Below are 27,412 nucleotides of genomic sequence, written 5' to 3'. Positions count from 1 at the left end.
TATACCTTCAGGATGTTTATCCCTAATGAGCAATCCAGAGGTAACAATAGCAAGGAAAAACATCGTCAGGTGACATTAGGAAGAAAACTGGAGAGGAACCAGACCAATTCTGTGACCAATGTGATCTGTGAGAGGATGAACAAACTAAGAAAACGTGTATTGATGAATATTAAATGTTTCTGTGAGGAGGTGTTTATATAAATTTATCACAGTTTATAATGTGATTGATAGCAGGATGTTATGTGAATTCTCTTAAAAAAAAAAAAAAAAAAAAAAGCAAGAACACTAATTAATTATTTTTAAACATATATCAGCTTTGCATCACACCATCCATCTATCCATCCATCACACCATCCATTATAAATATCCTACACAGGGTCGTGCGAAACATGGACCTTATCCCATGGGACTCAGGGTACAAAGCCGGAAACACCCTTTAGGGGGTAGCAACGCATCACAGGGCACAATCACACACACAGTCACACACTACAAGCGATCTAATCAGTCGACAAGGCGTGTCTTTGGACTGGGGAGAAACCTGGAGAACCTGCAGGAAACCTTGAGGCACAGGAAGTACATTCAATCTCCAGACAGCTAAGGGAATTGAACCCACAACCCTGGAGGTCTAAGCACCTTCCTTCCTTCCTTCCTTCCTTCCTTCCATCCATCCATCCATCCATCGGGGAACCTAGAGCCTACTCTGCCTTAAAATGATGCTTTTAAAAAGATGATGTTAACACACCATAAAGAAAAAACCCTCACTAAAACTCGATTGTCTCGATTTTTTTTCATTCAAGGAACAAAAGAAAGACAAAGCTGTACCCCTGCCATGTCATTAGTTCCGAATCTGTAATTTAGCTTTCCACCCGAGCGTGTGCTCTACTGAAACGTTGCCACGCTGCGATGCTTGAATAAGCTGGAAGGAAGCGAAGCGCCTCCTATGGATCGTCCATCACACCGCCCTCTCATCCTCCTCACCTCCGCTGTCCTTAAAAGCAGACGGGTCGATTTTGTCCTGTAATTCCTGTCAGCATCTGCTCAATTCAGAATAAATATACTCATCATCGCTCAAACTCATGAAACATTCACCAGTGTGTAGAGCCTGCTTTTCCATGTAAGACATAAGGGCAGAATATGTAGATATATTTAGTTGTGTGCATTTATTCATATATTTCTGAAACTTTTTTAATATGTTTTTTCTTCCAACAGGTTTGCGTTAGCCGGCCAGTTCTCTGCTAAACACATCCGGTGATAAGAAATCCACTGAAATAATAATTCCTTAACTCGTAAATCCCAACCTTCAACTAGGAAAAAAGGCAAGTTTGTCCAAGTTCAGCAAGTGACATCGAATCAAAATGGCCACTCAGAGCATCAACAGTAAAAAGAAAACAAAAACAACGACAACAAAAAAAACAGCACTAACCCTTTAAGTAAGTGATGCTGTATATACGATTTGCTAATTTAACACGGACAATATAAATCTACAGCAGATAACACGAAACTGTTTTGTTAACGCCCCTTTTATCCAACCGTTCAACTTAATCTATACAAGCACTACAGAATTTATAGACGTTGTAGAATGGATTAAAAAACCAAGAAAGTATAAGAACGACAAGCGGTTGCTTGCTAAATGAACGCTAATTCCTTGGCTTTGTGTACGACACATGTTAAAGAAAACAGCATCACAACAAACACACGAACTTTCTCAAGATTAAAATAGTCCAAACCTTGATGAGTCCTGCTGTCACTCAAACACGGCATCTTGGCAGCTGGAATGATTTCAGTAGATAACGGGATTTATTTATAAAACAGAAGATATCCGTAAGGAACAGGATGTCGCTCGAGGGAGAGGTTTATAGAAGAGACTTTTACATGTGACCTACTTTGAAGTATTAAACACCAAACATGCCTGAGCTGATTGATTACATTTGGGGTGAAGGAAGAAACGGCAATAAATCTTTCACAATTTTGAAATTTTGCCTGATAGTTTACTGTTCCGCATGTTATTACAGCCTTACTGATTTAATTTACGGCTGCTAAACACAAGCCGTGAATGCATGAGTGAATCACAATCTGCATAGAAACCCACTGAACTCGTATCTCGTACTCTTTCCGACTCTAAGTTCCAAGTGGCATCAAATCAAAATGGCCACTCATAGCATCAAAATAAATATAAAGAAATAAACATGAAGGCCCTGTTTTTTTCACCTCACTTTGTAGCACCATGGATGCACCAAGGTCAAAAATGATGTAATTCAGATCTCCGAACGACTCGGAAGTCAAGTGTCCACTGTAGACAAAACACAGTTATTATTAGCAAAATCCTGCCTTTGGCTGTCTGACTGCGAGATGCTGGGGGAACGATTTCAGGATTTTCTTCCCTCTAGGAATTTTATTAGCGTTCGTTCACTGCAGCTTGTTAATGCTTGTGCTACATAAGACGGTTGGTGCTGTAACTGTGCTACAATGACCTTCATAAAATGTCAGCGAAGACATCATTATCATTCCTTCTCTTTATTTAACTGCCAGCAGGTGTTAAAAGAAAGCATTCCTTGGTTCATTTAATTCCCTAGCTTCTGTGGTGGGAAACAAGATTAACCAGTGTTTTTTTGTTTTGTTTTGTTTGAATGCTCCAATCAAGCTAGCTCTATTCTTACCTCGATGGCTAGGTGACATACGATGAGGTTTAGAGCGTGAGCACCAAAGGAAGGCTAGATCTGGGTTTACAAGATAAGACATCATTCCTTGTTATTACGAGCATCTTAATTGAATCATTTTCACTAGAAATTATTAATATGGCTGATCTTAGATGTGTCTTAAATAAAAATAAATGTGCCGTTCCTGCTACTGTCTTTTACCCCTATTATTTCCATCAGACTTCTCAATATATTCATAGAGAACATGCAGTGATTTTATTTCCACCATGCACTTGCTGGCTATGCCACTAGCAGCCCACTTCAGGCATGGTATTGTAAAATTAATGTAAAAAAAAGAGTGTCTGATGCACAGATGACAAGCAGTGAATTGATAAAAATGTACTTGAGCCAAAGGTTACAGCAAAATAACCCACGTGGAGCTGAGGTGTTGGCAAAAACACATGAAACTCATTACATGAGAAATAGAACCTCGCTATAATACACTGTCACGTTACACGATACGTAGTTTATGACGTTTATCCTAGCTTCACTTCAATAACAACCTTGTTTTGACTAACAGCTGACTTGTCAGTTGTTTAACAGCTGCTGTCTGGCATTCTAGCTAGCACATGCTAACAAGGTTGAACTTTTGGATGGAAAGTTTAACCAAACCAACTACTGTACAAGTTTTTACAGCTGGCCGTGTTCAAGTTAGGGACTAATCAGAGACATTAAGCAGCCTGTACAGCGGAAAAGAAAAATAATCTTCTTAGCAGTGTGAGCATAATCGGTTGTATTCACAGTGCTAGAAGCTTCGGTGCAAATATATCAGAAAACAATGATCTGTTTGAATCTGTTTTTTTCTTTTACTTGCTTTTTCTTTAGGTATATCAACATAGCTGTATGGTATGACATATGATTGCGCATTGGTGGCTCCACTGGTTAAGGCACTGGGTTGTTTATTAAAAGATCAGGGTTTAAGCTGCTACTGTCGGGCCCCTGAGTAAGGCCCTTAATGCTCTCTGCTCCAGAGGTGCTGTAGCATGGCTGCCCCTGCGCTCTGACCCCAACCTCCAAAGTTGGGATATGTGAAGAAAGAATTTCACTGTGCTGTAAAGTGTATATATATATATATATACAAAAATAAAGGCGTCCTCTTCTTCTACTTCATTCATTCATTCATTCATTCATCTTCTACCGCTTATCCGAACTACCTCGGGTCACGGGGAGCCTGTGCCTATCTCAGGCGTCATCAGGCATCGAGGCAGGATACACAGTGAACAGAGTGCCAACCCATCGCAGGGCACACACACACACTCTCATTCACTCACGCAATCACACACTACGGACAATTTTTCAGAGATGCCAATCAACCTACCATGCATGTCTTTGGACTGGGGGAGGAAACCGGAGTACCCGGAGGAAACCCCCGAGGCACGTGGAGAACATGCAAACTCCACACACACAAGGCGGAGGCGAGAATCGAACCCCGAACCTGGAGGTGTGAGGCGAACGTGCTAACCACTAAGCCACCGTGCCCCCCCCTCTTCTTCTTCTTAACTAAGAAAAAATGAAAGCTGTGTAGAATGTCAGGTGTTTTTTTTCCTTTACACTACAGCGGTGATGGATTTTAATTAAAGGCTACGACTGGTTAAATATAAAATAGGTATAATAATAGGTATATGTTACTACAGTTTTTTACAATATATGAAAAAAAATAGACACACAAACACACACTATGTTTATATAATCCCATATAGAGAAGATGCTGCTGCTCCTTTATAATGTCAATGAAGGCAGAAATAAGAACCTGTGAACATTTCTGAATCTCAGTGTGTTTGGAGACAGATAAATAGATATAATATATTCTCATGCTGATTATACTCACAGAGAAAAAAATCTAATTAAAATTTGGCTGTTGGTTGATTTTGTTTCATTCATTTTCCCTACATTTCTCGGGTTGGCCATTTTTGCATAGGGCTAATCTGACTACAGATTGATTTACCTAGTAAAACCTATTCTCCATAGACATATACATCCTCCATACAGCAACATTACAAATCACTGCAAATACACATTATGATGGAATCCCCTAAATATTCCAGTATGCATTAGCAAACCTTATGCATGTGCCTCTTGTTACTAGGGTTAAACAGTATTATACTGCATGGCAGAGTTGTACAGTGGGTAGTGGTGCCACCTCACAACTCCCTGAGCTCAGATTTCTGTCTGTGTACCACGTTTTGCATGTTCTGCCTCTGACCACATGGGTTTGCTCCGAGTTTCCGGCCATTTCACAAAGACATGTTGGTAGGTGGATGCATTAGATTCCCCCGGTGTGTGAGAGTGTGTTTGAATACGTGTTCTTCCTATGATGCCGTGCTAAGAACTGGTGTCTCTTCAGGGTAGATTTCAGACTTGTGCCTGAAATGAGTTGTGGATAAGCCCTGAATCAACCGTGACCCTGAATGAATTATTAATCCTTTGGTTAATATTCTGCGGTTTATATAAAGCTGTCTATTGTATTATTGTACTGCAGAAATAAATCTGAATTTGATTCGATTTGGTATTTTAAATGCAATTTAACAGCACAAGCACAGAGAGAGAGAGAGAGAGAGAGAGAGAGAGAGAGAGAGAGAGAGAGAGAGAGAGAGAGAGAGAGAGAGAGAGAGAGAGAAAGAGAGAGTGTGTTTGAGGCTCTAAGATCAGAAATGGATGATATTCCTGTGAACACTGGGTGTGAGGGGGAATACACTCTAGAAGGGATGCCAGTGCATCACTGGGCACCATACACACACACACGCACACACACACACGCACGCACACACACACACACACACACACAAACAATAGGGGCAAATTTAGTCACCAATCTACTTATCATTCTCTGTGAGTTAATGCGAAACAAATGCTCATCACCATCACAACCAATAATTTCCCAGCATGCACTACCAACCACATGAAGAGGTCTCTCATGCACGTGCCACTTATTCCTATTCTCTTTCTCTCTCTCTCTCTCTCTCTCTCTCTCTCTCTCTCTCTCTCTCACACACACACACACATATATATACAAACATATATACGTGTGTGTGTGTGTAATGGACTACAATCATCTCATTTATAGGTAAATTGCCTCACTCGTTGTTGACATGTTGTTGCTTTATGCCACTTCATTCGTTGATACATGATGTAATGATATAACCATGGTTACAATATTCATATGAGCCGGTTTTATACACCACTACTATATCGGCTGATTTTGTGGTGCGCATCTGGCAACCCGAGTTACAGGCACGGACCTGTGCATATGTGTTAATGATTAATATATAATCTATAAAACGCATAAGTGTCATAAATAACTGTTACAACACATCGTTAAGACATTTCTCGACACCGAGACTTCACGAACCGGCATTTTATCGATGTATCTTTATTGTATTTCTATCATCCAGGTGAAACACTGTATCTCACTGCAATGTGTTTTGTTTATGAAATCAAACAGCCAATGTTTGCGACGCTGGTCATTTAATGTCAGCCGACATATAATGCATTATTCATCCTAAACATACGCGTTTAAATGTTAGAGCAGAATCTAATTTTCGAACACATAAATAAACACAGCAGGGAGAAAAAAACCGCAGAAAAAAAAAAAAAAAAAAAAAAGGAAACCGCAAAAATAAATAAATAAATAAATAAATAAATAAAGCTGCACTTACGTGGAATTGTATCTGGAACTAAAACAGCGTCAACATCCCTTTAAGACAGCATGGAAATATACGTGTGTTAGCTGGAAATGCGGTATAAAAGTAAACAATACCGCGTTTTAAATGCCAATCCTTTCTCTCCAGCACTGGGAGGAAACCAGACCGAGATTGAGAGAAGAAATGGGCGTGGTTAAACGGTTATTGTGATGTCATTAGCTAACGGGCCACTAGGAGGAGTTGGAACAACCAATCAATCGGCGTCGTTTGGAATATGCAAATGACTCAGTGCATTTTCTGTAATCTATACTGCAGAGGCATATGGCCCAAGTCCAACGCCCAGGCCTGTCTCAAAGCAGTCATCCTCAATTCCAATCATTTCTACTGCATTCTGTTTTGTCCCACATCATCCACAAGGGTAGCTTTGGGGTGTTGGGAATTTTCAAGAAGTGTCGAACGTGTGATAGCATTATAAATAATGTTATGCGTTATTTGTACAAAACATACTGGTACGGTATGTACTGTAGAATACACAAAAAAACAAAAACCATAGATTGTATGGAAAACAGACCTGAAATCCAGGGATGCCTGTCTGTGTTCAGATTGGAGACTCTCTTCCTTCTATCATGGACACTTACACCACACGCTGCATCCGCAAAGCCAACAGCGTTGTGGAAGACACCACACACCCCTCACACACACTCTTCACCCTCCTGCCGTCTGGAAAAAGGTACCGAAGCATTCGGGCCCTCACGACCAGACTGTGTAACAGTTTCTTCCCACAAACCATCAGACTTCTCAATAACTGAACTGAACTGTACTGAGCACAACATACTGTACACACACGCACATCATCTGTATGAACTACGCAGACCTACACCAAATACACACAATTTCAATATACATCCATCAACCTGTTTACATGCTGCTAACATACATCAAACTGTTTACATGCTGTTTTGCACACTTTTTTGCTCTTTTGCACAAACTGTCCATTTCAGTCGTTTTGCACGTACTGTACAATATCTCAGTCGTTTGCTGTTTTTGCACAATTCTATGCATTATCTCAGAAACCTGCTGCTAAAAAACTGTGTTCATTCTAGTATTACTGCACGAAATATTGTTTGAACAGCCCAATGATGCCTGAGATCCCCGTGACCCCCCGTGAGGCAGTTCGGATAAGCGGTAGAAGATGAATGAATGAATGAATGAATGAATGAATATTGTTTGAACATTCAGTATTTACATACAGTATTTACACTGGTCAGCACTGTCTCTGTTTACTGTTTATTGTCTTTTGTGTATTGTATTTTTTTGTATTTTTTGTATTGTCTTGTAACTTTTTGTCTGCACTGTCTTTTGTCCTGCACTGTCTTGTCTGTCTTGTTTGTCTTGTCCTGCACTGTTTGCACCAGGTTGCACAGTTGCACTTTATGTATCTAGGACTAATTACTAAGTCCTTAGCCCTGTCTTTGTTTTATGTAGCACCATGATCCTGGAGAAACGTCTCACTTCACTGTGTACTGCAACAGCTATATATGGTTGAAATGACAATAAAAGCTTCTTGACTTGACTTGACTTGACAAGTGTCAGTCATTTTACACACACGGTACTATAAGGATTACTGTATCTTCTGGGTGCAGAACACCAAGAGCAGGATATACAGAACTACAAACATCAATCCCACCTAACTGTTACAGAACTAAAGACCTACTTAATGCATCTTCAAATGTTTATTAATTGATATCATTTTTAAACAATCATTGATTGTCCATAGCTTCAGTTAGAGGCTGCCAACTACGGAGCCAAAAAAAGCATGTTAATAAAATAAAAATAGTAAAAATATAGACATTGATAGGAACCCAAAAGATTTAATTAATTTGGTGTGTAAAATCCACTTCAGGACAAACAAAACTTTTTTTTTTGATTGCACAGAAGCAACTTGAATAAAATAAATAAGCAAATAAATAAAGAAAACCTGAAATCGAATTCATTGAATTGGTGAACAAGGATAATAATCCTGAGATTTTTCATCCTGAAATGAATTAACTTTGCATGTGAGATTTTCTCCTTTCATCGCTTACCTCGATTAATTAAATCAAAATAAAACACTTTGAAAGTTATGTACAATAATCTACATATTCATGTCTATTGTAATAAAAAAGATTACAAATCACATATAATTCATCATGAAGTAAAATTTAATTATTAATTATCACTAATGATCAAGCCTGAGGTGACGGTGGTGAAGAAAAACTCCCTGAGATGATATGAGGAAGAAACCTTGAGAGGAACCAGACTCAGAAATGAACCTCATCCTCATTTGGGTGATAATGGACAGGAAATGATGTAAATGTAAACAATGTGCACAAACAACAGTTTGTGGTGCAGTGGAATTGTGCAACCAAGAGCTCCTGATGAACTAATAGGTCAGCATCATTTCTGAGTTCATTACAGACATAACACTTATTCCTTCCTGCCACAGTCTGACGCAATTTCATTTCAAAGAAGGTGTGATAGCCTTCAAGTGGTTCTATCCACAGCAATTCCCTTGGGCTTGGGCTGTCCATGCAGATCTATCTCAAGCAGAGTGCACCATAAAGAGACGAGACTCCAACCAGGGGTAAGGCATCAGGTTGGATCAGGTAGGGCCGGAAAGAGTAAGATATCACAGTGGGAACTCAGAGCACTGGGAGCTCAGGAGTGGCATGTACACTCACCGGCCACTTTATTAGGTACACCTTACTAGTACCAGTGTGGTCTTCTGCTGCTGTAGCCCATCCGCCTCAAGGTTTGACGTGTTGTGCGTTCAGAGATGCTCTTCTACATACCTCAGTTGTAACGAGTGGTTATTTGAGTTAATGTTGCCTTTCTATCAGCTCGAACCAGTCTGACCATTCTCCTCTGACCTCTGGCATCAACAAGGCATTTGCGCCCACAGAACTGACGCTCACTGGATATTTTCTTTTTTTCTGACCATTCTCTGTAAACCTTAGAGATGGTTGTGCGTGAAAATCCCAGTAGATCAGCAGTTTCTGAAATACTCAGTCCAGCCCGTCTGGCACCAACAACCATGCCACGTTCAAAGTCACTTAAATCACCTTTCTTCCCCATTCTGACGCTCGGTTTGAACTGCAGCAGATCGTCTTGACCATGTCTACATGCCTAAATGCATTGAGTTGCTGCCATGTGATTGGCTGATTAGAAATTTGCGTTAACGAGCAGTTGGACAGGTGTACTTAATAAAGTGGCCGGTGAGTGTGTATATATACAGTATATATATCCTGTCCCATCCATTTCAGGACCTGCATCTATTGTTCCTAGGATTGTATCCAGGATAAACTGAAGAAAATTGAATAAATAATTAATGCTATAAGCAAGCATAAACCTTTTATCACTTAATAGATCATATTTCTTTAGCAGTAGGTAATCCAGACAATCCTATCTCTCTTGAATAGAAAAAAAAATTATTTAAAACTGTAACACTCATCATTTGACCCACACCCACTGAGGTCAGGAAGGCGGGAGTCACCGAGCTAAGCTGAGAGCGATGAGATAAACCAGAAGAGGGAAAGTAACGGGCGCATGGTGAGATGTAATGAGCCGGTAGGGTCTGGGTTGTCTGTAGTCTACAGTGACGGGTTGGGGGAGGTGAAGACAGTCATCTCAGGCTTTTGAGGAGGAGGTGGTGGTTGCTATGGAGACCGCATCCAGACAGATGGTACGAGCCAGCCGTCTTAGTCCGCCACGTCAGCAGATTACACCGTGACACAGACAGATCATTACTGCTTATCAGTGATTTAAGGCTGAAGATGCATTAAACAATAATAAAGAATATTTCTGCACCGTATAACTGTATTTAAGAAAAAAAACTTTAAATGATTGTTGGCTGGTGATGACATACTGTTGATTAAATGCACAAAGAGTTAAATCTAGCTATATGCAATCTATTTCAGTTCATTTGTGAAAAGCATTAAACCAAATGCATTGTTATTTAGGGTTTTTTTTTTGTTTTGTTATTAATGTGCAATGTAAAAAATCAAAGTATTTATTAATAAAAATCGACTAGAGACGTTGTTGTTCTTTCAGGAATACTTGTTATAGTCTCATTTATTAATTAATTTTCTGCTCATAGTCTTAAAGGAGCGTGATATCCATATTTAGAGTTCACCATGAAAGCATTACATAAAAGTTATAGCACAGGTTATGGTCCAATTCATAGGAAATCATAGTTTAAATAAGAAACCCAATGAAAATAAATCCTCCCTTCAGTTGTCCTGTCATATAACACACTTAAAGCCCAGAATGTAAAAAGTATGTGGAAAATATCCTCATAGATGAATTACTGTAGTATCCCTAAATTAAAGGACTGTATGGAAAAGGTGTATGTGTTTAGGATGCCCTGTATAGTCTCCTGCAGTTTGGACCAAGATAAAGCAAATAAAGATGAATGAATTAATGACATTAATAAATTAATTAATAAAAATCCAAATGACTTACGGGATAACACTAAACAATCAGTACTATCAGTGCAGGATACCAGGTATATAGATTTAAACAAACAGCATCAGTTTTCTCTTCAACTCAAATGAGATGTGAGATAAATGTACTTAACAAAATGAGACCGATTCCAAAGGAAATAAGTCATCTAAAAGAACAGCGTTTCTATGGTGAAGCACGGTGGTGGCAGCATCATAAGTTACAGCTGCTTCTTTTCAGCCACAAGTGGGGATTTTTATCAAGGTGGAGGGAATCAGGAATTGCTCCAAATACCAGCTGATTTTAGTGCAAAACCTTTAGTTGTCTGCTAGTAAGCTGAAGATGAAAAGAAATCAACATGTAACTTAACCAAAAGAATTTTGATGTTTTTGAATTAATGAGACAGAGACCAAACCTGAACCCAGTTAAATCTGTGTGGTGGCCAGTAACAGGTTCATTCATCCATTCATCTTCTACCGCTTATCCGAACTACCTCGGGTCACGGGGAGCCTGTGCCTATCTCAGGCGTCATCGGGCATCAAGGCAGGATACACCCTGGACGGAGTGCCAACCCATCGCAGGGCACACACACACTCATTCACACACTAGGGACAATTTTCCAGAGATGCCAATCAACCTACCATGCATGTCTTTGGACCGGGGGAGGAAACCGGAGTACCCGGAGGAAACCCTCGAGGCACGGGGAGAACATGCAAACTCCACACACACAAGGTGGAGGCGGGAATCGAACCCCGACCCTGGAGGTGTGAGGCGAACGTGCTAACCACTAAGCCACCGTGCCCCCCCCAGTAACAGGTTATGCTCTTTTAATATGATGGATCTAGATTGTTTTTGCAATAAAATTGGTCAAATATTACGCTAACAGACTCAATAGATGCGCAAAGAAAATATTAGTTTAGGGGTGTGCATACTGTACATATGCTAACTATGATTATCGGTATTATCAATTTACATCACAAAAACATATTTTATCAATTTTTTTATCCATTTTAAACAAGATATGTTAAAAAATAATGTTTGAAATTCACATAAATGTAATGTTTCTGGACCAAACATTTAGTCTCTTACGGTCTGGACTCAATATAAAGACTTGTACTAAAGGAAAGTTTATAAGAGGGACAGAAGACATCTTTAGACATTCAGTTTGCATGGAATATTTTAATTTTTGACCTAGAAAAAGAAAATATTTTAGAAATAAATATCCATAATGCTTATCCGGATGGATGAAGTCAACCGAATCCTATTTTATATACATTTGTATGAATAGAAAGACATGCACATGACAAATATCGGACATTGGGGTTAGTCCAGATTGCCTGTATAATACTAGAGTAAAACATAAGAGCATAAGATCCGAGTGCGACGTTGACGTATATTTAAATATTAAACAGGTAAAGAAAACAACCTTGCTTCCGGTCTTCACACACAACATAATCTGCAGCATCCTATTGATATATTATAGAACCTATTTGAAATATTTAACCAGTAAAATTACTTCAGATTTTACACCAATACTAGTGTTTAATTTATTTCCAGTTGTTTATTCATCAGTATAAACAATACTGATGGAAATGTTCCAAAATAGACACGGAGTCTTCGCCGTGGTCGGGAATCCAAATCCGTGTGTATGCACAGTTAACATTTCACATAACGTCTTGAACATCATGTCCTGGTTCAGATTGTCACACATTTTTCACGTTTCACCTTAAAATGACCCCCACAAGTATCAAGTAATAAGGAAAGGTGTTTGAGAAAAGTTTGCTCAAATCAGTAAAGCAAAGAACAGTATCAGTTTCTGGAGGAAAAAAAATACTCTTAGGATTTTTCCACATGGGTTATTTTAACTTAGACAGAACACACACAAGCATGTGAGGAAAAACCTGACGGAAGACAGCGCACCCTAAAGGAACATAGGTTGTATTGAAGCTTAGAGAAATATCTCATATCTCTGCAATTCAGAGTATTAGAACATTCGATGAATGCATTTATTCATCGCTGCTTCGCGGATCATGAGCGATTTGAGAAGTCTGTCTGTCTGTCCGTCTGTCCATCTATCTATCTATCTGTCCGACTGTCTGTCTGTCTGTCTGTCTGCATGTCTGTCTGCATGTCTGCTGTCTGTTTCACCCCAACCAACCACCTGACCCACTGTCTGTGAGATGTTTGTTAGGTGTCCACACTACTGGAGTCAGGTTCTCTATTGCTTGTTTTGCTGAGTTCACCCAAACGTTTGAAAAAAGATATGAATCTTGAGGACATCTTGGTGTTGTTGTTCTGTCCACTGACTGAAGAATTTTGCTGGGAGCTAGACAGGCTCTTGTCAGACAGCTCTTGCCGTTCTTCTGCTGCGCTCACATTCTCAGATTTGCCCTCTGGAGTGCTGGATGGCACTTTACTGCCTACACTATCACTTGGAGATAACATGTAGGTGTCCACTGATTTGATCCTACCGATATTCCCAAGAGACGGAATCTGATTTCCAGGGCTTTCGTTTTCGGGCTCACCGGGAACAAATTTATCCTCGTCAGAATCGGTTCTGCTCAAATCCACCGTAGGAAGTGAGATTGTGTGCCGGCGCCCGAGATAGCCAGGGCTCTTTGGAGTCAAATCTGGAATCAGTGGGCTTTTTATGGGCTTGGTTGCATCCTCTGCATTTGTAACAGACATCAGTTTTTCTCTATCATCAGGAAAGAAACATCTTTGTGGAGACGTGACCGGGGAAATAAATTCTCCAGAAGACACACTCCCACGGCTATTCTGGTAGCGCATCACTCTTTGGGACACTTCCCTCATTTTCTGCACCTCTTTCTCAGTTGGAATTTCCTCATCCTGACTTGCTAGAGATGCACGATCCGCAGATTTTTTCCACATCAAACTTTTCTTTTCTGGCTTTTTATCGTCAGAGATCTCCTTACCGAATGAAATCTGGGACTTGTTCAGAGACCAGTTCTGCCTTTTGGAGTCTTTGTTTGGCTGGTTCTTCTGAAGTGAGTTCTCATACCTCAGTCTAGCACTGATTGGCGAGGGGGTTCTTGCTCTCCTGTGAGGCTCGGGTACATTCAGGAACTGCTGGAGAACCGATTCTAGTGCTATACCCTCCATGTTTCTGTCTCGCGATGAGCAGGTGGCTGTGGAGCGGCGTTTGGCAGAAGACTGCAGTCGCTCCTTTTGTTTCCGTTTAACCTCGGCCATCTCACGGTCTATGTTTTCCTGAGGAAGAAAATCAGACACATTTTTTTAATCTCAGATGAAAAGAAGACAAATATATTTTCTGACAATAAGCCCACATCCAACTGAATCCAGACAAACATACGGATTTGGTTACCTGAAAAGCTCGTGTGAACCTTTCACAAAAGGAATGGAAGATGGAGCAGCACTCGTCTAGTTTAAACTCACTTGGTTCCTCACAAAAATATTCAGCCACGGAGTCTGTGACTTTGTTCAGCATCTGGAAGGAGGCCTGTGTTTCAGTGATCCTGGACTCAGCATGCTAAGAAAGACAGTAAGAAACACGGCTAATTTGATCATGTTTACGAAGCAGAAACACAGGTTCTTCCAAATGTAGACTACAATCCAAGTTGGCAAACGTGTAGCTGAAGTTTTTCAGGAGCTTGAAATCATAAAGTGTAGAAACAGCAAATGACCTGTGAAAGATCCATTTAGCTAGCTTTCTAAATGTTTACAGGTTTGTGAAAAATCGTAACAACTCCCACAATTAAAGGCATATAAACGGATATGCGGGATTATTCATTCATTCATTCATTTTCTACCGCTTATCCGAACTACCTCGGGTCACGGGGAGCCTGTGCCTATCTCAGGCGTCATTGGGCATCAAGGCAGGATACACCCTGGACGAGTGCCAACCCATCGCAGGGCACACACACACACACACACACACGCAATCACACACTACGGACAATTTTCCAGAGATGCCAATCAACCTACCATGCATGTCTTTGGACCGGGGGAGGAAACCGGAGTACCCGGAGGAAACCCCCGAGGCACGGGGAGAACATGCAAACTCCACACACACAAGGTGGAGGCGGGAATCGAACCCCCAACCCTGGAGGTGTGAGGCGAACGTGCTAACCACTAAGCCAACGGGACCCCTATGCGGGATTAGTATTCTTGAAATAAGGTGAAGCAGTCAGAATGAAGCTTTTCTAGTTACTATGACAACCATATCCATATCCATAGTGTAGCCATATCCAAAATGTATACTAAATATTCTGTTTAAGTTACTCTGGTTGATGTTATTGATAAAACTGAAATGAAATGTATTAACAAGCTGGAATTTCAATTTGTTAGTGAAGCTTCGTTGTCCAGCATTTAACACTATTGTTTCTCTGTGTGAGATAGCTAACACTCGCACCTTAATAGTTACACAATAACATACACCAAAACAGGACTTCTGCCTAAGTAAACTCACCAAAAAGAAATCTTGCATCTGTTTGGCCAGGTCAGCTTGTTTATCAGTACCCTTCTTCACCTCCTGGACTTCGTTCACTTTTTTTTGGAAATCTGATTCAACTTCCTGTTTGTGGATCCTGCGGTGCGATAAACAATTATCTCAGTTACTGAAGCAACACTCCGTGAGGAAAGACAACATCACACATGATAAGCACATTTGTTTAAAGTCCTGGTAAAGTTTGTGCTTGAGCCAGAGAAACCATCTGAACCCACAATTAATCAAAATAGTTGAGAAGAAGTTGACCTTAATATTATATCTTCTTGCAGAAGATGTCTTCTTTATTTTATTAACAATCAGCCATGTTTTAACCTTTTTAAATTGTTCTCAATTGACCATTAAGTACTAAAACAAGTGCATTAATAGAAACTTGTGATTTCTAGCCAGAACTATTGCTGATCAATTAATAGAAAATTAACAAACAGCTTCTGACCAATCGGAATGTAGAATTTAACGGTGCAATGGTACAAATGAGATTAATATAGATTAGATATCATTTTCTTAGAATAAATGTACAATTAAAGCTTCTTTTTTTTCATCATCACTTCAAATAACACTTTTTTCCCCGATGTTTTACAAATGTGACAATAATTCTGCATCTGACCATATTTTAAACGGTAATAAGTTTGGTGGATGTCGTACCTTGCGGCATCACCGATGTGCACGAGTTGTTCTGGAAATTTCAGCAGAGCAGCTTCACTCTTCTGAGCTTGCTGTGAGTGAAATGGAAAGACGTTGTAAGAAACTATAACTAATAATTATAACGTTCATCATTTTCAACGCTTATAGTTTAACTGCTGAGGATTAGTTTGTGGGATGTTTGTGTTGCTGCTGGATGCTCAAATTTCCTTTGGGATCAATAAAACATCCATGGATGTACCATCCATCTATCCATCCATTTATCTATCTATCTATCTATCTATCTATCTATCTATCTATCTATCTATCTATCTATCTATCTATCTATTTAATCTATCTATCTATCTATCTATCTATCTATCTATCTATCTATCTATCTATCTATCTATCTATCTATCTATCTATCTATTTACTCTATCTATCTATCTATCTATCTATCTATCTATCTATCTATCTATCTATCTATCTATCTATCTATCATTGATGAAAACCAAAAGTTTGTTTTACCATCACGACATAGTGCATTAGGTTCATTCCTGGTTTGTTGGCTTTGGTGTCAGCAAGTTTCAGCAGAGAGGTCATGCGGAAGCCCACGGCACTGCCAGCGTAGCCACCCTGACAACAAGGAACATAACAATACTGTAATTCATCGGAACATGAATAATCTTATTACAGTATTTCACCACTATGTGGATACTGGCAGGAGATGCTATGGGATACTGTCACACATTTTCAATCAATATAAATGAACGAATTATTCTATGACTGCAAGTCTGATCTAAAACAAGTCAGGTCTCTGTTGGCTTTCAGTGTGACACGTGTGGTTTTCCCACTGTTGATAACCTTATGAACAAATACTCAGGGCATCTCAGAGAGCGGAAATGGGTTTGATATTAACATATACTTCAAAGATACAAACATTTGTGTGAATTTTTTTTATTTTCATTCATTTTCTACCGCTTATCCGAACTACCTCGGGTCACGGGGAGCCTGTGCCTATCTCAGGCGTCATCGGGCATCAAGGCAGGGAGAACATGCAAACTCCACACACACAAGGCGGAGGCGGGAATCGAACCCCCAACCCTGGAGGTGTGAGGCGAACGTGCTAACCACTAAGCCACCGTGCCCCCCCTTTTTTATTTTATTTATTTATTTATTTATTTATTTATTTATTTATTTTTTCTGACTAGAGATTATCACTACTACACGTCCTGTGTGTCTACTTTCATATGAGTTTCATATTAACCACCACTGTGGAGTGAGACATGATAAAGACACAATAAAACAAGAGGAAATCCAATTGAAATTCTATTAAAGTAGAACACAACCAGGCCTACATTATATTACAGATCTCCTAAATCACTTGGCTGTTGGCTGCTGCCCTTGCGTCAAATTCAACTAAATTCAATTTGTTTAGCGTTTTTAACGATGCACATTGTCACAAAGCAGCTTTGTAGGAATTATATAAATTCAGGATGTAACTTATACATTTTCTGATCAGGCGTTTTCTGTATCTGCTCCTAAATTATGGAATAATCTCTGCTTGACTCCGTCAGAGGAGATTTTTCGGTCTCGGCTAAAAATAACTCATCTTTATACTTTGGCAGTCCAATTGATGGAGCCTTGAGTACTGGAGATATTTGATCTGATATTGATTGCACTTTGTATATATGTTTCTGTTAAAATTTATAGTGTTACATTTTTTTCCGAATTGCAAAGCACTTTGTTTTTAAATGAGGTGTCTGAATTTACTTGAGTTAGGAGTTGAGTATAAGGGAGGCATTGTTCTGTATTAATCTGATTGTCTTTAATACAAATCCAAAAATAATCAGCTCTCACAGCGTTCATGTAGTTCCCGGTCTTCAGCACCAGGCGGATGACGGAATGAAGGTCAACACAATCCAAGAGCTCTGAAAGAAATTTTAAAATAAAAGAGCACATTTTATTAAACATTAAAATATGTTTATTGAATTATGAGGCTTTTTTACAGAGAAAAGCAATTTGGCAGAGTTCAGTAGAATTTGCAAGATCAATTTGGTGAGATAAATCAAGGGGAAAAATAGAGTTGACTCTTTCAACTTCCAGAAAACTATATCCTTTTTTTCTGAACTAAGCAAAGCTTGCTGATGTATAGGGATAGATATATAATATTTTAAGTTAATCTTTTTTTTAAATTAATTTTAAACTTGTATATAATTGTATATATTCACTTATTTATTTTTATTCTTATTTCTTCTTCTTCCTATTATTATTATTATTATTATTATTATTATTATTATTATTATTATTATTATTATTATTATTATTATATTTCTTTTTCTCTCTCTTCTGTGTCCATACTTCTGTAAAGCTTTGAGACAATGGGAAATTGTTAAAAGCGCTATACAAATAAATTGAATTGAACTAAATTGATGTGATTTATTTAAATTAGAAGATCGAGAATGATTTTGTAAAACATTTAAAGCCAAAATAAGAGTCACTACACTTTGACCAGTTTAGATATAAACTGACAGTAAATCGCTCTGGGAGTTGAAAGAGTCGACTCTTATTGGTAAGACTCAAATGATCTGATTCATTAAAAAGAGCCTGTATATGGATCACTATTGATTCACAAGGAATTTTGGTCAAATGACTCAAATATATTTTGCTACTATATCCGTGTGATTTGTTATAATAAATGACAAGACGTACAGAAATATAATCCTAATAGAAATATAATTTTTGCATGAGAGTAGAATATACTGTATGTTTACTCAATGAATACTGAGCATTTTTAAGCTAACAATACATTAAAAGAGAGTTAATTACTGTGTAAACGCTAACGACACTGGATGATGACCTACAGGAGTACATATGTGAATAATGGCTTAAGTCTGTTTGTACAGGATAAAAATAAGGGTGTGTTATTACCGTTCCCAGCAGCAGTCATGGTGGTAATGGAATGATTCACCTCCTCCATAAATTGTGGAAATTCCTCTTTGAGAACTAAACATTTCAGTCTCTCCTCATAGCTGGTGGCACAAACGAAGACATTAAACTAGTCACATACGTTACAGTCACGTGTGTATCTCAATAAAATGATGTCGAGAAGAATAAGTGTTACATAGAGGAGGAAGTGTCTGAAAGTAACGATGGTAGTAAATGAGTATTATGTTTAAGGATAAATACATGACTTCACTGACAGTGTGACTCACCTTGGAAGATGAACAAGTTGAACCATGAACTGATCAGCTTCAGAAAGTGATGAATAATCTCCTTTAAAAGCGAGAAGCTTCTTCACCTGAAATCACAAGTGTGAAGTTGATATTAATCACCTAATCTTTGTTGGGTGATTAACACTGTTGTACATCGTTTTGCCAGTGATAAGGTTTCACTGCACATTAACATCATAATATTATTTACATTTTACATTTACAGCATTTAGCAGACACTCTTATCCAGAGTGACTTACATTTTTATTTCAGTTTATACACCTGAGCAATCGAGGGTTAAGGGCCTTGCTCAGGGGCCCTGCAGTGGCAACTTGGTGGACCTAGGATTCGAACCAATGACCTTCCGATCAGTAGTCGAACACCTTAACCACTGAGCTACCACATAATATTCTGATACGACGTACAAAAATACCACATAATAGCACTTTTAATCTATTCCCAAATTAAAATGGTCAGATTAGAAAATCGACGTATGAATCCGGAATGACTGACGGTTGTGTAGAGAAGAACTATCAGAAATATCCGTATTCACATGTTTAATAATATTTCATCTGTTTCTTTCTTCTTAACCGGAGTAATGTAATGATGCACTGCTCTGTCACAGATAAAAGAGAAGGTTTTGAGTTCACTAATCCAGTTCATTTTTATTTTCATTAAGCTTTTAACAATGGCATTAATGTGAACTTACATGCACTTAACCCACAAGCAATTAATCGACATTAACGTCAGTTTTATTAATTATGCACTGATTATCTGATCGTCAGTCTGATTTTTATGTGAAAATCAAAGTCAAAAACCTGTCTTTTTTTTTCTATGAGCTGGAAGGTAAAGGTTTAGACAAAAAGGTTATATAAATATCTCCAGTATTACATGTCATATGTGAGACTTTAATAATTATTAAAATAATAAAGTCATTTGAAAAATATTAAATGATTAATTTTTTTTTTTTTTTTTTTTTTTTTTTACTTTTTATTGTGTTTTTAATTTTATCCAAGACCACTCACACATCTGGCAGGTCTGATAAAGATGAGCCAAATATACATATATATATCGTCGCTGTCAGGCGGAATCCTCGTATCTCCAAAACCGTTATTTTTCAGGAAATTAAAAAAAACGCCGTACCTTATCTGCAGTACACAGGGTTTAGTCCGCGTTGCAGTGGATTGTCTTGCGCTAAATTCCTGTCCTCAGACGAGCACCAGAACTAGCGGGGGTCAAGATTTTTTTTTCTTTGAGCCCAGTGTTTTGAAGACATTTACCTCAGAAGACGTGTTGATTCGTTGCGACTCTTCTTGAGGAGAAATATGCCGTGAAGCTCTCACACGGAGTGAGGAAGAGGTGGACAGTTGAAGTGTCCAATGGAGTTATGAGATTTGCGCTCAAGCTATTTTCAAGACTTTAGATTGGTTAATAACTTGTAAAAATAACAGACCCACGTGGGGACTGACCAATAGCATCGATATGTGAAGAAATATGAAACTGACCAAATTTGGACATACGAGGTTTCCGCCCGACAGCGACGAATATATATATATATATATACATACAGCTTTTGCATGGATCTTTCTGTCTGTCCTGTGTTTGCTTTTCTAGCTCTGAAACATTAAAACCAACTGATACATCCTCACGATTGGTCTTATGGTAAAAAGCGTCTGAATCAAGCATCTAAAACCCACCTGTAGACCAGTTTAGCCCTGCAGTAGAAAATGTCCATCTATGCTACTTGACTCATTACAATTTCTAAGCTACTTCCTAAGCAGTAAGCAGAATTCTTTTGTTTGGATCTTTTCCTGCAGTAGATGGATGTGTAAAATAAATATACCTCTCCAGACTCAGGCAGTAGTTTCAAAAGCTCCCGTAGCTTTCCAGAACCTAAAATTCCACTCTTTCCATTGTGGATGTCCTCAATGAGTTCCTTTATTGAGCTGTGGAGTGTTTACAAAGATTAGAAAACCCTTCACATGGCAAAGTTTTGATATTTTCTACAATATACTGTATATACAGTATACATATAGTACTAAAGTCAATAGTTTTATAGTATTATATTTTGTCCAATAAAAGACACCGTTGTCCTTTTCCCAAACGTCTACACAAATAAATCAAACTAGGTAAATTTTTACACGTTTCCTCCTTTTTAAGAAAAAAGCATCATTTCTAAATGTGTCAGTAAATATACAGTATACATGTATTGTGAAAGTGTTTATGTATCATCTTGTTTGTTATATTGCTTCACAATAAGCTGTCTCAATGCGCTGACACATACGTTTTTCGCGACTTTCTGAAAATCGCCTGCAGCGTTTTGTAATATAGGCCTTAGCAAAAGCAATCAAAAATCGCCGTCATCGTGACGTAAAGCTTAAACCCGACTGTTATGTAGAGTTCTGCTCTTAGCAACATGAACAAGCGAATACATGCTTTACTGCGCTGCTGCAATTCTTTTAGCAGGAATGATCAGAAATGACTGAACAAGCTAAAATACTTCAGAACTTCAGTTCATGAGAGAGGAACATTTTCAGAAAACAGACGTGAGCAGATTGATTTTAGAGTGAATACATGTGTCATTAACCTCTGTTCAGGGATTCATATGAACACAAATGATTTAATCTGTAAAGAATTTGTCCTGGGAGTTTAATGGATTAAGGTATTTATGGCGGCTTGACAAGTCAACACTAACAGGAAGTGTTTGAAGGTTAACTAATATTTTAAAGTCTTATATATTCAAGTCTCTTTTTTTTTCAGAAAAAGACCTCCATTTTGTGCACCTTCTCTTCATTAAATACGAACAACTAGAGCAAGATCTTTTTCTAGAAAATAAAGAACAGCGAATGTGTCAGCTTCAGATAAATTATATATTGATTCCACCATGTTTTCTTACTGACGCGCATCCAGCTTGGAAACTCTGAGCTCAAAGAAAATCCTATCCGTACAGTAATTACACCTTTGTGGTGGCGTTCATGTGCAACTCGTAAATAAGTTCTTTCCGACACGACCTGAACGACCGTGACCAGTGACAGCATTATTCCAAGTATAATCTAATCTACTAGTTTTGTCCACAAATGTAAATTCCTTCACTAATTTCTATTGATTTCTGTTTATGTGTCTGTCTTTTTTATGTCTCCTTCTAGAATCAATACATTGTCCAGTTCACGTCTAAAAGTTCACGTGTGTATCAGATTGACCTGCTCTGATGTAATCTAAGAGAGAGGAGAAAGCTGATAGTGATGATCTGATTCGTCTTATCTCCACTCTCATGCTCCAGCAGAAAAAAGTTCAGTGGAACAGCGAGGCAGTTGGTAAATGCTTGGCGTGCAGAGACATGCGGAGCTTAAGAGGTGTGACTCAAAGGAAACTGTGACTGTGATATTATACAGGAAATGTGGTGAGAGTTTTGTGCGTTTATGCTTATACTGTGTTTTCAGTATCCAGGTAAACTCACCGTTTGAACTGCTTAAGGAAAATGCTGATGTTCATGTTCTTCTTGGAGCCAAGAATTGACACCTAAAGGAAAAATCCCACACAGACACACACACACACACACACACTCAGCATTGCTATTGATTTGTGACTTGTGACCATGATTAACACTGATAGTGTTTTGTTTTTAACTCTTTTTTTTCCCATAGAGGCCAAAAAATAAATTTGCACCTGTTTTTTTCCATGCCCTTGTTCATTATTGAATGGCTTTGTCATGTCCAACTCCACAGTGATGATTAATTCACTTTTAACATTGTCTCAAAGCAGCTTTACATACGTATAGAAACAGAATAAACAGAAACTGAATAAAGTTTAGACTTAAGTTATTATTTAATCACTAACATTTATCCCTAATGACCAAGCCTGAGGTGACGGTGGTGAGGAAAAACTCCCTGAGATGATATGAGGAAGAAACCTTGAGAGGAATCAAATAGCGTACTTGGGGCAACATTATTATAGAAACGTTTAAAAAAAAAAAATTAACAAAAATGTTTCTAGCTTCAAAGTAAATGGTGATATTAAACCCATTTCTGCTCTCTGACATGTCTCAAGTGCTTGTTCAGAAGCAGCTAAAATTTATCATTAACCATAAAAACTCTGTGTAAGGTGTCAGCATGACAGTTGTTAAAAAAAAAAAACACACACACACAAAAAAAAAAAACACTGGTCTCACACACAAACTCAAAAGAGTCCTGGCTCATTTTATATCAGACTTGAAGAGATAAAATAATTTAATTGTTTATACTGATTGAAAATACTGGTCCCATAAGTCGATTTCCATTCTGCCAGCAGGAAGGAAAGCCAGCGTACTGGTAAAAATGGTTAAACACAGATTCTTATATACTTATATAGAATATAAAACTGTTACATAACAGTCCTGGCTTTTCTGTAACACACCCCTGTCCTTATTGTCACCTACACAGCGCATTCAGGGACCACATTCCTCACCATTATCATCGAATAATAAAATACGCATGACGACAATGTTGTATTGCTGTAAACTAAAATGGCAACCATCCACCTTGTGCAAACAAGAGGGACATCCCTTCATCAACGGAAAAAAAAAAAACATCAGCACAAAACCAAAATTCATAAAACACAAATATAAAATTGTTGCTAATTGCTAACGTGAAATGAACGCAGTCGGTTTCGAGTTCAACTTTCAAGCGCACGAGGAAGAAATGTTCTGAAATGGAATGAGTCGGGAAAACGAAACCACAGCAACGACGTAATTACGACATCGTACGTCGAAACAGATAAACAATCTACACACCCGGATCACAAAGAATCAATTTGAGGTCGAGTGTGAATTTAGCAAACGTTTGTTGTTATTTATTCAAATTCAAATAATGCTTTTAAAAATAAGGAGGTATACAAGTCTATATCCATCTTATGCTGTCTTCTGGTTTTTATTTAAATTTATATTTATTCATTTGGCAGATAAAAGTGGCTTACAAATATGGAAATACAACAAAGCAAGGATACACAACACAATACACCAGTAATGCAATGAACCGAATTTTGTGCTAGAGGAGCAAGGGGCACATTTTGTGCTAGAGGAGTAACGGGGGTTAGTTAAGGGGTTAGTTAAATGTTCTGAGTCTGTAGATAGTGACGGAGTCTGCTGCATCTGGATTGGAAGTCCTCCAAGTTTGCACTATTACAGTACAATATTATACAGTATGTGTGTTGGATTTTAGAATATTTATTTTATTTAGATTAACAGGGCTAAAACTCACCCCAACCCAATAGCCATTGCATCCTCAGGACGATAATGGAAACAGTTTACGCAACCCGTCTTGACTGACAGATCCGCTAGCTTGTGCTGAAAATAACATTTTACAGCTTCACAACCTGAAGCCGGATACAGGATATTATGGATCATGTGTTGTTTAAGCAAACTCATGTGTTGACTTAGGTATTACAGTGTAGAATTAACAGCTAATGTGTTCACTCATAAATGCGGTACTCATGATTTTGTTGATAAATTTACCAATTTTTACACAAGTATTCTAAACTACACACTTAGACAGAGTTCAGTATTCATTAAATGACTAAACTAGCTAGCAAACAATGAAAAAAAAACCCCAAAAAGTCTGTATTCTGCTCACGACAAACAAACCAACTAGAACGTGACCATTAAACAACTACAGTTTGCCTTCAGGTGCAATATAATCAAGTTTAACTTCATTGTTATGTTGTTATGTTGTTACTGATAAACCACCTAATTATGTTTTTTGTGCCAAACTTCCACAAAGGAAGTACCAGGTTTATTGCTTCACATTTTGGTCAGGGAAACAAGCTAAGCTGTGCTAAAGTTCAGTTAGGATTCTAACAGTAGGATTCTTATCACAACTGCATACATTTTTAATCACAGTGTTACACAGTACCTATACTCTGTTGTTTATGTACAATTGCTGTGCAACTACTAGATACTGCTATCTAACAGCACTAGCTAGCTAAGTAACGATAGCTAGAAAGTTCAATGGAATTCCACTAAATTATAGAATTTCTTTAACAAGAATCGAGAAGAAAGATTTTACTTCAAATCTGGCCTGTATAATGTCACTCCTCAGCAGAATATCTTATAGTGACTTTACTTTACTTTCTGTTGTAACTTCCTGTAAGACAGATACAGAGTTCAGACCTATCCCATGCTGAATCCATAGGATACAGCTCAAGAAGAAGGAAAAGAAAAAAACACTGACCATTTCAGGTCCTTGGGTGTTGATTGGATTGCCTCTTATACTTCTTCGCTTGGATGCCTGAACCTGAGCATCAGTCTGGTCATTGCGGCTGAACAGTTCCTCCATGTGCTGCGTGTCAAGCTCGTATTCCTTCTTCTTATTCTCTGCTGTCCAGATGTTGTGTTTGCCCAGCACCGTGTGTTGAGGTATGGCCTCCCAGTTGAAGTTCCTCATCTTGGAACCCACTCTGGATAGACGGGAGATCAACTTCCCATCTGCATTTGGTGGTGGTGGTGGAGGAGGTGGTGGTGGAGGAGGAGGAGGAGGTGGAGGAGGAGGTGGTGCAGGTGGAGGTGGTGGGTCAGCCATGGCTTACCGCACTATCGATGCTATGGATGGAGTAGATGGAGATCCATTCCCATTAAAAGGGTCAAAGCTCCAATAATAATGGTGAAGCGGTCTCACATTCTGTCGAGAGAAAAGCGACAATGGTAAAGAGTTTTTTTTTACATTACAATTTTTTAATATCCTCTCAGAATAAAGGCTACTAAACTGCACCCTTTCCTGTCACTTTGGTGGTATCCTCGAAGGTCCACGTCTTTTACCTTTGCATCTTTTACCTAGAAAGTAACCTCTAAACTCTGCAGTTAGAGCTTTATTCTTAAGTAATATATTTACAGGGCATTTACAGTATAAACCATTTTTAAATATACATACAATCTTTTTTTAATGTTTCCAGAAGAAAGATCAGCAACAAGGGCAGGTTCGGTTTAGTGATGTTTTTTCTTTTTTTTAAACGATTAAGGTGATTGAAAAATAACACAGTATAAAAATGCATAACATATTATAGCTAGATACTGACACAGAAAGTTACTTCATTATGTCACTCATCCCAGTGATAAACAACTAGCAAGAGTTCCTTGTGTTCAAGTGTTCTTTGGGTGGTTTGAGGGTTCGAGATGCTTCCTTCTCTAATAGGTTCTATTTAGCATAAGGGTTCCCTTATAAGGACAAAGCAAGAACCTAGAAGAATTTTACACACATTACTTAAAGGGTTCTTTAAATTGTTTAAAGGTTCTGACTTTTCTAAGTACAGATTCTACTTAGAAATCTTTTCTGAATCGGCTATATTCTGTTGTATGGCTTTCAAATGTTAATTTAATTTTCAATGTTACAAATTTGAAGTGTATTATATATCTATTTTTTAATTGAACTAAGTAAGAATGTACTACAATGTGTTAATTTAATATTTAATTAATTGATTTAATTCAATGCAATGTTATGAGTTATGTGATACTGTAGAAACTTAGTGAACCCAGTGTGTGTATATTCAGTGGGTGTATATAAGCTCATTTAATCGTTATTAAAGGAAATAAAGCACTTCTCTTTATTGCGCAATAATCGGTAATCTGTACTGTGGGTATTAATTTAGCACTAAAAGTCAAGCACTATATGTTAAGTTAATTAAACATTGTAAAAGTTACAGTATGTATATAAAATACTTAAAAATTAACTACAAGCATGAAGGAATATATACATTAAATAAACATTAAACCCTGTAAGACTGAAAACAGCTCTGAAATGGTTCAGCCAACACTAAAGTGTCTGAAGTATATTCATTTATTCATTTTTTTAGATTTACTTTTGAAAAATAAAAAAATAAAATAACTCACCAGTTGAAACTTGTGGAGTTTAAGCAGAACGTCAAGATTTAATCCTAATGGTATTTCCTGTGAAATGGGAAAAGCAGACAGGAGCGGGACTGCTGAAGTGTGTTTCCCCACCGTTTGACTGAATGTGTGTGTATGTGTGTGTGTGTGTGTGTTGCAATGCCCTCTCCTGAACTCTGCACGCCCAGTTCCACCCTCTCTTTCACTCACTTGGCTGGGCGGAAACTAAGAAGAGTGAAAAAGTCAGGAAAATACAACTGTTATTAAATACTACACTGTGTAAGACTACGGATTCAACTAAACTACAGTCTAAGACTAAATTCTAAATAAATTGATCATTTCTGGGCATTACAATTAATGTTAGGCTACTGCATGTAGTGCAGTTGTATAGCTAGTGTTTAGGGAGGATTTGGTATTCACAATTC

General features: G+C 38.1%; 2 protein-coding genes across 2 annotated transcripts in view; both read right to left on the bottom strand.

Annotated features, from left to right (window-relative positions):
- The window catches only part of trim3a (tripartite motif containing 3a), a 31,641-nt gene extending 25,144 nt beyond the window's left edge, over nt 1-6,497 (bottom strand). Inside the window, exon 1 of the mRNA XM_060888144.1 lies at nt 6,353-6,497. The gene's annotated coding sequence lies outside the window, so the exon portion shown is untranslated. The remainder of the gene's footprint in view (nt 1-6,352) is intronic.
- A 5,513-nt stretch (nt 6,498-12,010) lies between these two features.
- fhdc4 (FH2 domain containing 4) lies at nt 12,011-27,119 on the bottom strand. The gene is made up of 12 exons (XM_060888607.1): nt 26,991-27,119; nt 25,339-25,785; nt 22,593-22,654; nt 20,979-21,081; nt 19,139-19,224; nt 18,855-18,955; nt 17,784-17,854; nt 16,452-16,559; nt 15,948-16,018; nt 15,267-15,384; nt 14,163-14,327; nt 12,011-14,047 (listed from the first exon to the last, which is right to left on the bottom strand). The coding sequence occupies exons 2-12, from the start codon at nt 25,684-25,686 to the stop codon at nt 13,004-13,006; spliced, it is 2,277 nt and encodes a 758-aa protein (XP_060744590.1). The 5' UTR covers nt 25,687-25,785; nt 26,991-27,119; the 3' UTR covers nt 12,011-13,003.
- Between the last annotated feature and the right edge of the window lie 293 nt (nt 27,120-27,412).

Source organism: Tachysurus vachellii, chromosome 15 (assembly GCF_030014155.1).
Source record: "Tachysurus vachellii isolate PV-2020 chromosome 15, HZAU_Pvac_v1, whole genome shotgun sequence".
Taxonomy (NCBI): domain Eukaryota; kingdom Metazoa; phylum Chordata; class Actinopteri; order Siluriformes; family Bagridae; genus Tachysurus; species Tachysurus vachellii.
The sequence above is the reverse complement of the archived record's forward strand: the minus strand, read 5'-3'. Positions and strand labels throughout refer to the sequence as shown.